The 16,749-nt window shown below is 47.1% G+C and overlaps 1 protein-coding gene across 9 annotated transcripts in view; it reads right to left on the bottom strand.

Annotated features, from left to right (window-relative positions):
• The window catches only part of osbpl3b (oxysterol binding protein-like 3b), a 263,221-nt gene that overhangs the window by 98,806 nt on the left and 147,666 nt on the right, over positions 1–16,749 (bottom strand). For 7 of the 9 annotated variants that reach the window (XM_072509457.1, XM_072509455.1, XM_072509456.1 and 4 more), the window contains 3 exons: positions 9,205–9,342; positions 2,376–2,469; positions 289–536 (listed from right to left, as the gene is read on the bottom strand). In XM_072509457.1, the coding sequence (XP_072365558.1) occupies positions 289–536; positions 2,376–2,469; positions 9,205–9,342 (480 nt within the window). The remainder of the gene's footprint in view (positions 1–288; positions 537–2,375; positions 2,470–9,204; positions 9,343–16,749) is intronic. The other 2 variants (XM_072509461.1, XM_072509463.1) reach the window with 1 other exon arrangement.

Below are 16,749 nucleotides of genomic sequence, written 5' to 3'. Positions count from 1 at the left end.
AAGAAATTAAAAATATGAATGAACATATCAAGGGAAGAAGCTAGAACAAATGTAATAGCCAGAAAACAACAGCAGAGAGGAGCACATGAACCACATCAACCTCGAGTTAGAGATTATCGTAGGCACAAAAAAATCCATCGTCGAGTCCCTCTGATTTATCATGAGCAATAATGGAGAATCGATATCTCTTCATTTCTCTCTACGTAAACTAAACACGCATAGTCAAATACACATCCTGGATTTAGCTTAGATCGTCAATGTGCAGTTGAAAACAAAAGGTTTAATTACCATTCGTTCAAATGGGTCATCTGTCTGAGATGCCTTGTCGAGTAGCTCGCTGTATTCCAGCTCTTCACAGAGGCGCTGCAGTGTGTTCACTGGTTCATTTAACTGAACTGGCATGGAAACTTTAGAAAGATCTTTCCCTATGTTATTCCTTAGAATATTCCACAAGCTTATGTTACTATTATTTGGCCCTGGAGCTGGCAGACATGTTCTTCTTCTGGCATGGTGACTTGTTCCATTTTGGGCATTGCCTGTGTTTTAAGAAAATAGAATATTACTTAGGCTTGTACCAGTACTAAAGCAGATAGTGGCTTCATCATAGAAACATTTGGTAAAAACAAACATTTGCCTTCCCAGCAGACAGTACACTGGTTCTAATTAAAAGTACAAACATTTTTATAGCTCAAACTGTCTCCAGATTAGGAAATTCACACACTGAAACATATAGGCGATCAATATTACAGGTATAGGGTGTGATTCTCCAGCCGTGTTGCGCTCAAGCGAGGGCACAATGTGGCTGGAGAATACCCAGAGAGACCTGCAGCAAACGTCCCGACAGGCTCCCCGCCTCTCGAGATTCACCAAAGTCCCGCGAGACATCGGAGTCAGAACTCTGCTCCAAATGGGCGTGATCAAACAACACTCCCAGAAGTAGATCGTAAACCTACTTGTGACCTACCTGCCCGTGATCCACCGGCCTCCCGCACTTCTCCGGCCTCCCCAGGAAGGCTGAAGCCAGACGCCGATCAAAGCTGGTCCCCACAAATGTAGACCAGGCGGAACGGCACCTGCGTGTGGGGGGGGGGTCTCTCTCTCTCTCTCTCTTGAGCCATTGGTGACCTCTGGGTGGTCAGGATAAATGCAGGGTGGCTCCCTAACCCTGCCCCTGGAACATGGGCACCTTGGCACTGCTACCCTGGCACCACCATGGTGCCCAGATGGCACTGCCAAGCCATCAGGGGCACTGCCTGGGTGCCAGTGCAAGGGTGCCCGAGTGCCAGGATGGAACTGCCAAGGGTCAGGGGACGATGGGGACCATGCCCATGAAACAAGGGCGGAGGGGGCTTTGAAGAGTAAGGGAGTGCAGGGCAAGTAAGCAGGGGCCTCCGGGAGTTTGGGGGATGGTGGGTGGGGGTCCTAGAAGGGAGGGGGTGCTGGAAGGGGGCTTGGGGGAGCCTGAAGAGGGGCGACCCCCAAGGGCGCCATAGCATGGTGTCCTCACTTGGGGGGAGGGGGGGGTGCGGTAGTGTCCATGTGTGTGGGGGATGCCATTGCCCATGGGTGGAGTGTGGGGACCCACAAGTTCCCTTGGAGATCGGGGTACCATTTCAAAATGGTGGGCCACTCTCTGAGTTCAGCTCCCCAGTGCTAAATATTCTAAGTGTGGGCTAAACTGGTGAGAAACTCCCCAGGGCCCATAAAAGTGACTAAGTGTCACTGAATAGCAGTGGGGAACTCGCCGGCAGTAAACTACCTGAGAAACCCGCCAAATTAACTTAGAAATTTTTGGGCGGAATTGCACCCATAGTCTTTGCTCCGTGCAGATTTAGATGATCTTCGCCAAATGGGTTCTCAAGGTACTACAACAATCTTTAGTATGTCCTCTCTGGAAGTGAAGAGGGGAAGAAAATGTATCAATATTTTTAATTATCAACTTGTCCGAAATGTGCTTGTGTTGGCACTGTCTAGCTTGGCATGTGCAGTATTGAACCTGTGGCCACTTGAAAGTTGTCAATGTTCACAGAATCATGTCCCAGTGTGATTCACTGCCTTCGGGATCAACACTGGTATAAAAATTGGAAGGTAAAAAAATGCAAACTGAACAATGTCACCTTCAATAAAGAAAAATTTAATTCCAAACATCAGTGCTATATTTTGCAAAGAAAGGAATTGTTTGCACCTTATATTATGGAATACAAATGAAAAGGCGTCCTCCTACATGATATATTTTGACTAAGATAAATCACTTCAGGTTAATCCTCATCTTCAGTGGGAATTTGCCCATCAGCACCCCCTATACTTATCTGGGTTGCACTAAGTGTCTGCTGGAAAAGAAGCCAAGAGCTGAAAAAAGTACTGAATGATCTTACATATATTCTGAGCATTAGTCTCTGCGTCGGTGCTCAAGTTATCCTCAGAAATGTTGTCACTTATGTCACTGACATATGAATCATCATCTGAGGCCTACAACAGAAAAAGATTATTCACGCTACTCAAAATAATATTCACCAAAATAGCAAGCGTCAGCATTGATAGAGGACAACAGAGCAATGTTGTCAGAATGTAAACGCAACAGAACAATTGAAGCAAAAGCCCTGTGCTGATACGTTCAACACAATGACAGGTCATGGTGATGGGCAGTCTATCTCAGTGCCTCCTTTTTTAGCATGCAAACAGTGAAGCCCAGGAAGTTCCTCTACAGAGAAGACAACATTGTCTCAGAAGATACCTACTCTGCAGAGTTCCCATGCACTTCCAAGTGACTACTCAAAGGCAGGAACTAAAGATAAGGCCTACTATCCATCATCTCAAGATATAAGATTGAAATTCAACTTTGTCAGTGGCACAAAACGGTTGGTAGTGAATTGAACATCCATTTTCCGTTCCACTGAAATCAACAAATTAGTATAATAGGTGGTCAATTTGCAACAACCACATTGCACTCAAAGCTGAATTGAATTTCACTTTCAATGTATGGAACAGAAAACCAAAATAAGAAACCAAAATACCTCTATCTACAGATATGCAAATATTTGAAAACCGCAGTCATATCAAATTTATACAGATCGATTGAGGACTTAAAATTTAATCTTCTTTCTAACCTAACTACAAAAGAAATGTAAACTCAGACCAAGAGAAAGCATTATAGCAAGTCCAAGTCTCAGTCCACTGCAATGGTGAAATGGTTAGGTTAGACAATGTTGAAAGATCTTAACATTTGTTCAAGGATATGGATTGCAAAACGTTCCATCATAAGAACTAGGAGCAGGAGTAGGCCATCTGACCCCTCGAGCCTGCACCACCATTCAATGAGATCATGGCTGATCGTTTGTGGACTCAGCTCCACTTTCCGGCCCGAACACCATAACCCTTAATCCCTTTTTTCTATAAGATCCCCCCTCATCCTTCTAAATTCCAATGAGTACAGTCCCAGTCTACTCAACCTCTCCTCATAATCCAACCCCTTCAGCTCTGGGATTAACCTAGTGAATCTCCTCTGCACACCCTCCAGTGCCAGTACGTCCTTTCTCAAGTAAGGAGACCAAAACTGAACACAATACTCCAGGTGTGGCCTCATTAACACCTTATACAATTGCAGCATAACCTCCCTAGTCTTAAACTCCATCCCTCTAGCAATGAAGGACAAACTTCCATTTGCCTTCTTAATCACCTGTTGCAACTGTAAACCAACTTTTTGCGACTCATGCACTAGCACACCCAGGCCTCTCTGCACAGCCGCATGTTTTAGTATTTTATCATTTAAATAATAATCCCTTTTGCGGTTATTCCTACCAAAATGGATAACCTCACATTTGTCAACATTGTATTCCATCTGCCAGACCCTAGCCCATTCACTTAGCCTATCCAAATCCCTCTGCAGACTTCCAGTATCCTCTGCACTTTTTGCTTTACCACTCATCTTAGTGTCGTCTGCAAACTTGGACACATTGCCCTTGGTCCCCAACTCCAAATCATCTATGTAAATTGTGAATAGTTGTGGGCCGAACACTGATCCCTGAGGGACACCACTAGCTACTGATTGCCAACCAGAGAAACACCCATTCATCCCCACTCTTTGCATTCTATTAATTAACCAATCCTCTATCCATGCTACTACTTTACCCTGAATGCCATGCATCTTTATCTTATGCAGCAACCTTTTGTGTGGCACCTTGTCAAAGGCTTTCTGGAAATCCAGATATACCACATCCATTGGCTCCCAGTTATCTACCGCACTGGGAATGTCCTCAAAAAATTCCACTAATTTAGTTAGGCACGACCTGCCCTTTATGAACCCATGCTGCGTCTGCCCAATGGGACAATTTCCATCCAGATGCCTCGCTATTTCTTCCTTGATGATAGATTCCAGCATCTTCCCTACTACCGAAGTTAAGCTCACTGGCCTATAATTACCCGCTTTCTGCCTACCTCCTTTTTTAAACAGTGGTGTCACGTTTGCTAATTTCCAATCCGCCGGGACCACCCCAGAGTCTAGTGAATTTTGGTAAATTATCACTAGTGCATTTGCAATTTCCCTAGCCATCTCTTTTAGCATTCTGGGATGCATTCCATCAGGGCCAGGAGACTTGTCTACCTTTAGCCCCATTAGCTTGCCCATCACTACCTCCTTGGTGATAACAATCCTCTCAAAGTCCTCACCTGACATAGCCTCATTTCCATCAGTCACTAGCATGTTATTTGTGTCTTCCACTGTGAAAACCGACCCAAAAAACCTGTTCAGTTCCTCAGCCATTTCCTCAACTCCCATTATTAAATCTCCCTTCTCATCCTCTAAAGGACCAATATTTACCTTAGCCACTCTTTTTTGTTTTATATATTTGTAGAAACTTTTACTATCTGTTTTTATATTCTGAGCAAGTTTATTCTCATAATCTATCTTACTCTTCTCTATAGCTTTTTTAGTAGCTTTCTGTTGCCCCATAAAGATTTCCCAGTCCTCTAGTCTCCCACTGATCTTTGCTACTTTATATGCTTTTTCCTTCAATTTGATACTCTCCCTTATTTCCTTAGATATCCACGGTTGATTTTCCCTCTTTCTACCGTCCTTCCTTTTTGTTGGTATAAACCTTTGCTGAACATTGTGAAAAATCACTTGGAAGATTCTCCACTGTTTCACCATAAAGTCTTTGCTCCCAGTCTACCTTAGCTAGTTCTTCTCTCATCCCATTGTAATCTCCTTTGTTTAAGCACAAAACACTAGTGCTTGATTTTACCTTCTCACCCTCCATCTGTATTTTAAATTCCACCATATTGTGATCGCTCCTTCTGAGAGGATCCCTAACTATGAGATCCTGAATCAATCCTGTCTCATTACACAGGACCAGATCTAGGACCGCTTGTTCCCTCGTAGGTCCCATTACATACTGTTCTAGGAAACTATCGCGGATACATTCTATAAGCTCCTCCTCAAGGCTGCCTTGACCGACCTGGTTAAACCAATCGACATGTAGATTAAAATCCCCCATGATAACTGCTGTACCATTTCTACATGCATCAGTTATTTCTTTGTTTATTGCCTGCCCCACCATAATGTTACTATTTGGTGGCCTATAGACTACTCCTATCAGTGACTTTTTCGGCTTACTATTCCTGATTTCCACCCAAATGGATTCAAACTTATCCTCCATAGCACCGATGTCATCCCTTACTGTTGCCCGGATGTCATCCTTAAATAACAGAGCTACATCACCTCCCTTACCATCCACTCTGTCCTTCCGAACAGTTTGATACCCTCGGATATTTAACTCCCAGTCGTGACCATCCTTTAACCATGTTTCAGTAATGGTCACTAAAACATAGTCATAAACGATGATTTGCGCCATCAACTCATTTACCTTATTCCGAATACTACGAGCATTCAGGTAAAGTACACTTATGTTGACTTTTTTACCTCTGTTTTGAATCTTAACACCTCGATCAGTAACCTCTCCCAAGTTATATTTCCTCTTAACCTTTCTCCTAATTTTCCTTGTCGTTGAACTCATATCTTCATGTAACAACCTGCCGCGTCGCTTACCATTAATGTTTTCACTTCCCGTTTTATTCCTTTTAGCATTCCTGGTCCTATTCACTGAGCTCCCCTCAGTCACTGTACCTAGTACTGTCGCCCTTTTGATTTTTGACTATGGCTTCTCTGCCTTACACTTTCCCCCTTAATGCCTTTTGTTTCTGTCCCTGTTTTACTACCTTCCAACTTCCTGCATTGGTCCCCACCCCCCTGCCACATTAGTTTAAACTCTCCCCAACAGCTCTAGCAAACACCCCCACTAGGACATCGGTTCCAGTCCTGCCCAGGTGCAGACCGTCTGGTTTGTACTGGTCCCACCTCCCCCAGAACCGGTTCCAATGCCCCAGGAATTTTAATCCCTCCCTCTTGCACCATCTCTCTCTTGAGTCCCCTATCACTATAGCCCTGCCATTCTTATTCCTGCCCAGCTGCGCAGCAGAGCCAGCCACGGTGCCATGAACCTGGCTACTGCTGCCTTCCCCTGGTGAGCCATCTCCCTCAACAGTATCCAAAGCGGTATATCTGTTTTGCAGGGAGATGACCGCAGAGGACACCTGCACTGCCTTCCTACTCTTGCTCTGTCTTTTGGTCACCCATTTTCTATCTCCCTCAGTACCTTTCACCTGCGGTGTGACCAACTCGCTAAACGTGCTGTCCACGATGTCCTCAGCATCGCGGATGCTCCAAAGTGAGTCCATCCGCAGCTCCAGAGCCGTCAAGCGGTCTAACAGGAGCTGCAACTGGACACACTTCTTGCACGTGATGGAGCCAGGGACAGTGGACGTGTCACTGAGCTCCCACATCGCACACGTGGAGCATGACACGGGTCTGAGATCTCCTGCCATGTCTTAAACCTTCGGTTAACTTAAACAATTACAATTTCCACCCAAAATAAATAAATAAACAACGAGGCAAAAAATATATATACCAATAAAAAGAAAAAGAAAACAGAAACTCTGTTTCGGCACAACATCGTGGGCCGAAGGGCCTGTTCTGTGCTGTATTTTCTATGTTCTATGTTTTAACTACTTACCAGTCACTTACCAGGGATAAAAAGCACTTCCTCCCCACCCAGCTTCCATAAGACCATAAGACATAGGAGCGGAAGTAAGGCCATTCAGCCCATCAAGTCCACTCCACCATTCAATCATGGCTGATTTCAACTCCATTTACCCGCTCTCTCTCCATAGCCCTTAATTCCTCGAGAAATCAAGAATTTATCAACCAATTCCCACCTGGATTCAAATTCCCAAACTCACTCTTAGCTGTGTCTCATTCTGGCTGTGTCTTCTCTGGCTCACTGGGAGAACTCACTGGGAGTGAGTTTACAAGTTGCTCTTTTTAAATTGTCCTGAATTCACTCCTGATAGCATTGCGTGCTTGATACAGTTTGGATATATGGAATTCATTGAGAATTGTTCATTCGGCTTAACATCAGCAGTTGCACATATTACTGACAGAGGTACCAATTTGCATCAATGCTATTCTCACTAAACTGCTGAACATTCAATTTACCTTTCTGGTTCCTATATTAGCCGATATGTTCATGGTACCCTCTCCCTCTTTACCATCTGCCACCCTCACCCCTCCTCAAAACAAAACCCCTTTACCCTCACTGTTCCCATAAACTGGCCCATTACCAACTTTCTTTTCCTCTCCAAAGGCCTTCAAATGTGATGTTGCCTCCAAAGCCTGTGCCCATCTTACCCAGAACTTCTTGGGAACTCCAAACAGGTTTCTGTCCCCTCCAAGGTATTAAAACTGTGCTGGTCCAGCTGCAAACTCTGTGCCCTAGCCATTGATCCCATCCCTCCACCAGCTAATCCTGAGAGCTATCAAACTGGTTGTAAACTTGGTGTCATGTGCAAACCTGAAATGAGCTGAAGACCATGTCAGCTCAGTCATCAAGACTGCCTTCCTATCATCTCCATGACAATGCCCAACTCCACCCCTGTCTCAGCTCATCTGCTTCTAAAATCCGTATTCAGGCTTTCCTGGCCTCTAGACTAGACTATTCCAATGCACTCCTGGTTGGTCTCCCACATTCTACCCTCTGTAAACTGGAGGCTATTAAAAACTCTGTATCATTACTCCCGCCAAATCCTGTTCACCACCCTTGTTTTCACGGAGTTAGATTTGCTCCTGGGTCAAGCAGTGCCTCAAATTTAAACTTCTCATCCTTGTGAGAGTCCCTTGATGTCTTTGCCCCTTTCCATTTCTGTAAACATCTCCATCCTTATAACCCTCCAACATAGTGAACTCATCTAATTCTGGCCTCATGGACACCTCGGATATCAATTGTTCCACCCCTGGTGGCTCAGATGTCAGCTGCCGAGGACCAAGCTCCAGAATTCCCTACTTAAAGCTCTCTGCCTCTCTACCTCACTTTCCTCTTTCCCAAGATTTTTCCTTGGCACGCTCCTCATACTACCTCTTTGACCAAGCTTTTGGCTACCTGCCCTAATGTCACATTTTGTGGCTCGGTATCAATTTTGCTTCATAATATGAAGTTTTATTACTTTAAAATCGCCAAGGTGATGTTATTGCCGTTAATATAGTTAACGTGTACAAAATTCCAGCAGCTATTAAAAATACATTTGCCAGCCTAATTGCTCAGTCAATTGTCCTCTCAGTGTTCTGAAGTAAACAGCTCCAACATATGTTAGTTAGTACAGCAAGTGGACTTTTCTAATTTGCAAACAGTGATTTTATACATCAGCAGGCTTTTCGATTGGGTGAGGCATCATATCCAACCCAGGTACGCAGCCAGCAAGCTATACAGGTTTGCTTAAACGTGGAACATGTAGGTGCTACACGGAACCATTGGACACTAAAAAGACCCGTTCATCCTCTCAAAATTCATACTATCCTCAATAAGAAAGCAGAAAACGCCAGATGTAGCTAAGGAAAATACCGGTATCACACCTGGGTTGACTTGCCACGTGTCCGTGACAAAAGTGGAAAAATTTCAGAGTTTTCTTCTTCCTCCATTAGGTCCAATCAAAATGTAAAAAAAACCTCAGCACTTGCTGCAGAAATATTGGTCGAGGGCAGAACTCATGCTCATGTCATATGACACTCCAATAGCTGCTTCTTACTGATAACCCACAATGCACCATTAACCAGTACATAGGTCATCGACGAATAATTTCTGTAGCAGGCACACTTACTTCGTTATCAGATGAGCTTGCAGACAACAAGACTTCCTGTGCATCGAAAAATTCAGAGAGCGAGTCTGCTCGAGAAATTCTGCTTTCATTTGAGAGTTGATGGACCAGAGGGTTAGGTACTTGAACAAGGTCTTGCTGCTGGACAAAAAAAAAAAGAAGAAATTGAAATAATTAGAATTGCATTCCCAGGTGTCAGAAATTGGTAACATAAACATTTTAAAACTGTTGCTGCCCTTGTCAAAAAACTCCTCTCATATTTGTAGAACAAGTTTTTTTTTAAAAAGTTAGATCATGCAGTGAGATTTAGTACCACAAAAGTGACACATATCGTATTTCAGCAACTGCAGCACCTGCTGCTAATGACAATGTAACCGTGGTAATGCTACATTCAAATCTGACTCTAAACTGCCGGCAGCAAGGACACCTGTGCAAGATCTGATCAGTCTATGAGTGCAATTCTGCCATTTTAACCCGAGGCCTAAAAAGTAATGGTTCTCACACCAGGTAAGTTTGCCGGGAACTGTCAGGACGAGCAGAGGGACGTTTCAAATGAAGTAAGACTAATTCCATGCAAGGCAGGGGTACTCCTCCAGACCCAAAAGGAAACCTGATGTGAGGTACCCTCAATAATGACGCTTAGAGATTAAACTGTAAAGAAGGCTTTATTAGACTAATAACTATGCTAGAGCTAGAGACGCAAGCTAACTTACACAGACCATGAGGCAGGCCTTTATGTATGGCTCCCAGATGGGCGGAGCCAGAGGCGGAGTCCCCAGGGTTCCAAGTCTTAAAGGGGACATCACCTTACATGATGATAAGGCAGTAACCGTTCATCACATTCACCCCGTTTAAAAAGGAGTCTGGCGGGGGTGAAGTGCCATCATAGGTCCATCCGTCTCGGTGGCCGGATCGTCCTCCTCGACCTCCTCAATTCGGGCGGTGGTGCGGCGGGCACGGACGTCCCGGTTGAGGGCACATCCGGGAGCACAGCGGTTGGAGCTTCGGTCCGGGTCGGGCAGGGGAAGTAGGCAGGGCCGGTGGTAGCGGTGCCGGCGCCGGCGGGGTGTGTAAAGGGGAGGCGCAAGTGGGGGCGAATGGTAGGGGCTCACCAACGCGTGGTAGGGCCGGAAGGGGGGTGTTGTAGGGGGCGACGGGTCCTGCAGGGGAGCGGCGCGGGAAGGGGCATCTGTGGTGGAGGATCCAGCGGGTGTCAGATCCCGGAGGGAAACCGTATCTTGCCTGCCGTCGGAGTACTCCACGTAGGCGTAACTGGGGTTGGCGTGGAGCAGTCGGACCTTTTCAACTAGGGGGTCCGTTTTATGGCTCCTCGTGTGCCTCCGGAGAAGAACAGGTCCCGGAGCCATCAGCCAAGGTGGAAGCGAGACCCCGGAGGTAGACTTCCTGGGGAAGAGAAACAATCGGTTGTGAGGGGTCTCATTCGTGGTCGTGCAGAGGAGTGACCTAATGGAGTGTCGGGCATCGGGTAGGACCTCCTGCCAGCGGGTGGTTGGGAGATTTCTCGACCGCAGGGCCAGAAGGACAGCCTTCCACACGGTCGCGTTCTCCCTCTCCACCTGCCCGTTTCCCCGCGGGTTATAACTGGTCGTTCTGCTCGAGGCGATGCTTTTGCTGAGCAGATACTGACGCAGTTCATCGCTCATGAACGATGTACCCCGGTCGCTGTGGATATAAGCGGGGAAACCGAACAGGGTGAAGATGCTGTGCAGTGCCTTAATCACCGTGGCTGAGGTCATGTCGGGGCAGGGAATGGCGAATGGGAAACGGGAGAACTCATCGATCACAGTGAAGAAATAGGCAAAACGGTTGGTGGAAGGGAGGGGCCCCTTGAAGTCCACGCTCAGTCGCTCAAAGGGGCCCCGAGGCCTTCACGAGCCGAACCTTGTCTGGCCGATAGAAGTGCGGTTTGCACTCCGCAGACTTGGCAGGCCCTGACCAGGGCCTTGACCTCCTTGGTTGAGTAAGGTAGGTTGCGGGACTTGATGAAATGGACGAGCCGGGTAACCCCCGGGTGGCAGAGGTCATTGTGAATGGCTTGCAGGCGGTCCTCCTGCGCGTTGGCGCATGTGCCGCGGGACAGGGCATCTGGGGGCTCGTTGAGCTCCCCTGGACGATACTTGATACCGTACGAGTAGGTGGCGAGTTCGCTCCTCCACCTCAAAATTTTATCGTTTTTTATTTTGCCCCGTTGCGTGTTATCGAACATATAGGCAACCGACCGTTGGTCGGTGACGAGGGTAAACCTCCTACTGACTAGGTAGCGTCTCCAGCACCGTACAATCTCCAAAGTGGCTTGTGCCTCCTTTTCGACTGCAGGGTGTCGAACCTCAGAGGCGGTGAGGATTCGGGAGAAGAACGCTACTGGTCTGCCTCCTTGATTGAGGGTAGCAGCCAGGGCGATGTCTGATGCATCGCTCTCTACCTGGAAAGGGATGGTTTCGTCCACCGCGTGCATGGCGGCCTTGATGATGTCGGCCTAGATGCGTTTGAAGGCCAACTGAGCCTCAGCCGAGGGGGGAAAAGTGGTGGTCTTTAGGAGTGGGCGGGCTTTGTCCGCATACTTGGGGACCCACTGGGCGTAATAGGAGAAGAGCCCCAAGCACCGTTTGAGGGCCTTGAGGCTGCGGGGGAGAGGAGTTCCTTAAGGGAGCGCATGCGGTCGGGGTCGGGACCTAGGACCCCGTCTTCCACGACATAGCCGAGGATGGCCAGCCGGGTGATGTGGAAAACGCATTTGCCCTCGTTATAGGTCAGGTTAAGGGCTCGGGCGGTCTGGAGGAACTTTTTGAGGTTAGCGTCATGGTCCTGCTGGTCATGGCCGCAGATGGTGACATTGTCCAAGTACGGGTATGTAGCCCGCAAACCGTACTGGTCCACCATTTGGTCCATCGCCCTTTGAAAGATGGAGACCCCATTTGTGACACCAAAGGGGACCCTGAGGAAGTGGAAGAGCCGGCCGGCTGCTTCGAAGGCAGTATAGGGGCGATCTTTTGGTCGGATGGGGAGCTGGTGGTAGGCGGATTTGAGGTCGAACGTGGAAAAGACGCGGTATTGGGCGATCTGATTTACCATTTCCGCGATGCGAGGAAGGGGGTACGCATCAAGCTGCGTGAATCGGTTTATGGTCTGGCTATAATCCACGACCATCCTTTTCTTCTCCCCGGACCGGACTACCACCACTTGCGCTCTTCAAGGGCTGTTGCTAGCCTCGATGACCCCCTCTCCCAGTAAGAGCTGGACCTCTGACTTGATAAAAGCCATATCTTGGGCACTGTAGCGCCGGCTCCTGGTGGCGACGGGCTTACAGTCAGGAGTGAGGTTCGCAAATAGAGAGGGGGGTGCGACTTTCAGTGTCGCAAGGCAGCATACCGTGAGGGGCGGGGGGGGGGGGTGCAAGGGTCGGCCGAACCTCCGTGTCAGGCTTCGGTGGCTGCACTGGAAATCCTGTCCGAGCAGCAGGGGGCACATAGGTGAGCGAGGATATAAAATTTGAAATGGGTGTATTTGGCGCCCTGGATCGAGAGATCCACAATACAGTACCCCGTGATTTGTACTGAGTAGGACCCAGATGCGAGAGCTATGGTTTGGGATGCGGGATGGGTGCGTAGGGAGCAGCGCCTTACCGTTTCAGGGTGGATAAAGCTCTCCGTGCTCCCGGAGTCGAAGAGGCATGCAGTGTCGTGCCCGTTGACCTGGACCTGCATCATGGAGTTCTGCAGGTGTTTTGGCCGAGTTTGATCGAGGGTGATTGCACCCGTCGCGGGTAGTCGTAGTCCTCAGCCGAGTCGGACTCGTAAAACGGCCGCCACCGCCGGCTGCGTGTGTCGGGTCGAGAAGATGGCCGCCGACAAGATGGTCGCTCCCATGATTCGCACGAGGCTGATGACGCGTCAGAAGAGGGCGTGTCGGGTCGGTGCGCAGCAGCATTGCGAGGTCTGCGGGCCCGAGAGCCTGATTTTCGGGCCGGCTGTTCTTTGTTTTTCTGGCCCCTGGGTCTGGCCAGGCAGACCCTCGCAAAGTGCCCTTTCTTCCCGCAGTCGCTGCAGATCGCGGAGCGGGCTGGGCAGCATGGGCGTGGGTGCTGGCCCTGCCCGCAGAAGTAGCATGGTGTGCCCCCATGGTGAGCGGGTCGCCGCGCGGCGCAGGTGAGATTTTCGACAAACTCGTCGAGCTATTCCCCCGAGCGCTGCCGGCAGGTAGAGAGCAGATGCCGGGCGTGCACCTCATTGATGGGTTTGACAAACCGCTTGCGGAGCAGCTCGATCGCCTCATCATAAGTCGTCGCCTTTTCGAGCGTGGCGGAGATTCTGTGACTCACCCAGGCGTGGAGTAGACGCAGCTTGCGTGGCCCTAGGATGGGAGTTTCTGCGGAGTCCAGGTAGGCCTCGAAGCACCGCAGCCAGTATTTAAAAATTTCCTTCGCCTCCGGCGTTAGTGCTTCCAGATTGAGCTTCTCTGGTTTTAGGCCTGCGTCCATCCTGAATCTAGTTTAGTCTAATAAATTGAGGTACCCTCAATAATGACGCTTAGAGATTAAACTGTAAAGAAGGCTTTATTAGGCTAATAACTATGCTAGAGCTAGAAACGAGAGCTGACTGTTACACAGACCATGAGGCAGCCCTTTATGTATGGCTCCCAGATGGGCGGAGCCAGAGACGGAGTCCCCAGGGTTCCAAGCCCGGTCTTAAAAGGGGACATCACCTTACATGATGATAAGACAGTAACCGTTCATCACATGATGGCACTCCCCACTTCCTACCCTCTCATTAGGGATTCTCTTCTGACCACTTTCTTTGTGCCTGGGGCATTGCCCACAGGTCCCCAGCAATAACTGCCATCCTGCAGTATTTTTAACGATCTGTAAACCACTTTGTGGCCTTCCGGCCATTTTTGGTTGGAAAACGACAGCTAACGGGGCTCAGACAGCCTCAAGTTTCATTAGTGTCATAATATACACCAGTATATCATGGTGCAGACACACACTGATGGACACACAGTGGGACCAATCAACCCACACAACACCGCAGCCAATCACCAGTGAGAGCACACGCTCTATAAAGACAGGGGGCATCAGAGTTCCCGCTCATTCGAGTTGCAGCTAGCTAGGAGGACAGAGCTCACAGCCTGTAACACAGACATTCACCATGTACTGAGTGCATCGACTGGTTAGGACAAGGCAAAGGTCTTTAGTTAAAGCTAGTATCGTATTAACCCACAGTCTGAGTATGTTTAAACAGTTAATGATTCAATGAAATAGTGTTGCACTATTTCAAGTTTTGGTGACCTGTATATGATCCAGAACAACCAACACATCAATTAGCAGATCGTGGCGAGGCAGCTATTCTCACTGAGACAGTGGGCAGGATTTCACAACTGGCCTGGGATAGGCAGTGGCAAAGGTCAACCAAAGTTACTATGATTAATAGATATCCAGAAACCCTCTCTAAGAGGGAGGATGAGAACAGGAATTAATTTTTTTTTTTTCAGCACCAAGATACACAGGTTAGGTGGATTGGCCACGATCGATGCACGGGGGCTGTGGGATTACAGCTGATGTATGGGTCTAGGTAGCGTGCTCTTTCAGAGTGTTGGTGCAGACTCGATGGACTGAACGGCATTGTGGGGATTCTATACATTCACAGAATAGGGCTGGAAGGCAGTAGACCATTGAGTCAAACAGTCTGCAAACACAGACATCTAAGCTGATATAAAATTAATGGCCACTTGGGCAAGGAGCACTCGAAGGTGGTCAGAACTGAGGCTCAACAGTTAAATCAATACATCTAAGAAAGGAGGGGAGTGGAAAAAAAGTGAAAAATAAGCATATTACTTTATATAATCAATGATTAAATAATTAACTAACTTTTACCTTTCCCTAACAATTTGAATTCTTTTTGGATTGACCGCACTGAACTAATTCATACAAAATCTATTTTATTCATAAATAAATCAAACATAAATGCAATTGTTACTCCATTAATGCAATTATTACTCCACTTGTAACAATAATAAAGATTAAATGCTATGCTTGCAATATTAAGAGTAATTCCCTTTCCCTTTCTAACAACAAATTTTATTGGCACAATTTTGAAAATACAACTGAACACAACAAAAGGTAAAGCATAAATAGACAATGGTCGCGATTCTCCGGCCGCGTTGTGCTAAAGCAAGAGCACAACACGGCCAGTGAATACCGGGGGAGCTTCCAGCGAACCTTCCAATAGGCTCCGCGCCTCGCGGGAAATATATCTGTGCATGAGGGATGTTCGAGGCCTTGGGAGAAATCCAGAGGAGAAACACTGGGACAGCACCAAGTCTCAGGGCTATTGGTTATCAAGACTGACCAACAACCAATCAGCACCTTTTTCTCCTGGCATTCTTGCATTGTGTTGATGAGTGCAAAATGAAAAGATTCAACAACATGTCTCTTTTTTCATCAAAATTCAAGTTCTGTACTACAAAGAAAGTTTGGTCATAAGAATAGAGAAACAGAATTTTTTAATTTTTTTTAAAAGTGTTAAACTTGTAAATGCTGATGTTCTGAGAAACTCGGGTGTGCTATTACAAGAAACACAAATTGCAGCTAAACTATTGCTACAATAAGTTATCATCTTTGATAAACTCTTTAATTGGAGAAGAAAAATTGTTAGTGTGCAGCACACTCACATCAGAGTCAGGAGGTCACAAGTTCAAGATCCACTCCACAGACTTGAGCACGCAATCTAGGCTGACAGTTCAAAGGTACTGCCTTACAGTAAGCTGTTAACCAAGTCCTTATCTGCCCTCTCAGCTGGGTGTAAAATATCCCCTGACACGGTTTTGAAGAATGGCAGGAGTTATTCCCAGTGTCCTCATCAATATTTATCCCTCAACCAACTTGAACAGATGAAGTGTTCATTGCCATATTGCATTACAATAGTGACTTCAACGATGGCGATAAAGCACTTTGAAGACCAGGTTCAAAAAGGTGTTATGCAAGTACAAGTTTTTTACATCTCCAAATGTTATAACTCAGATGAGAATCAGAAATGTAACAACTTTGATGTAACAACAGAAAATGCAGAACACTCCACAGATCTGGCAGCACACGTGGCGAGGAGAAATAGAATTAATATTTCATGTCCGTGACCTCTAATCAGAGCTGAAACATTAGCAGTTCCTCTTTCCACAGCTGCTGCCAGACCTGCTGAGTCTTTCCAGCATTTTCTGTTTACCTCCCCCATTTCCAGCAAACACAGTATTTTGCTATTGAATTACTTCCTTTGCCTTGCTTAGCTGACCTTGCCGCTGGATGACAACTTGCCTCATGCAAGAAAAATTCAAATCAAGTTGACGGATTTGAATTTCTCCACCTAAATGTAGACCTATCATCGACACACATCTAGCAGCACCTACAGATTGAGTATACAACAAACTCCCTATGTGATTAAACTTCTGTTATGGGCGAGGCGTTTTCAGAACCCCAAAATGTATCATGGAGTTGAACCAACCCTTTAATGGCTTTGTTGCTTTTCCTAGCACAGGGCT

This window comes from Scyliorhinus torazame, chromosome 6 (assembly GCF_047496885.1).
Source record: "Scyliorhinus torazame isolate Kashiwa2021f chromosome 6, sScyTor2.1, whole genome shotgun sequence".
NCBI classification, from domain to species: Eukaryota; Metazoa; Chordata; class Chondrichthyes; order Carcharhiniformes; family Scyliorhinidae; genus Scyliorhinus; species Scyliorhinus torazame.
Note: the sequence above shows the minus strand (reverse complement) of the source record. Positions and strands in the feature narration are given on the sequence as shown.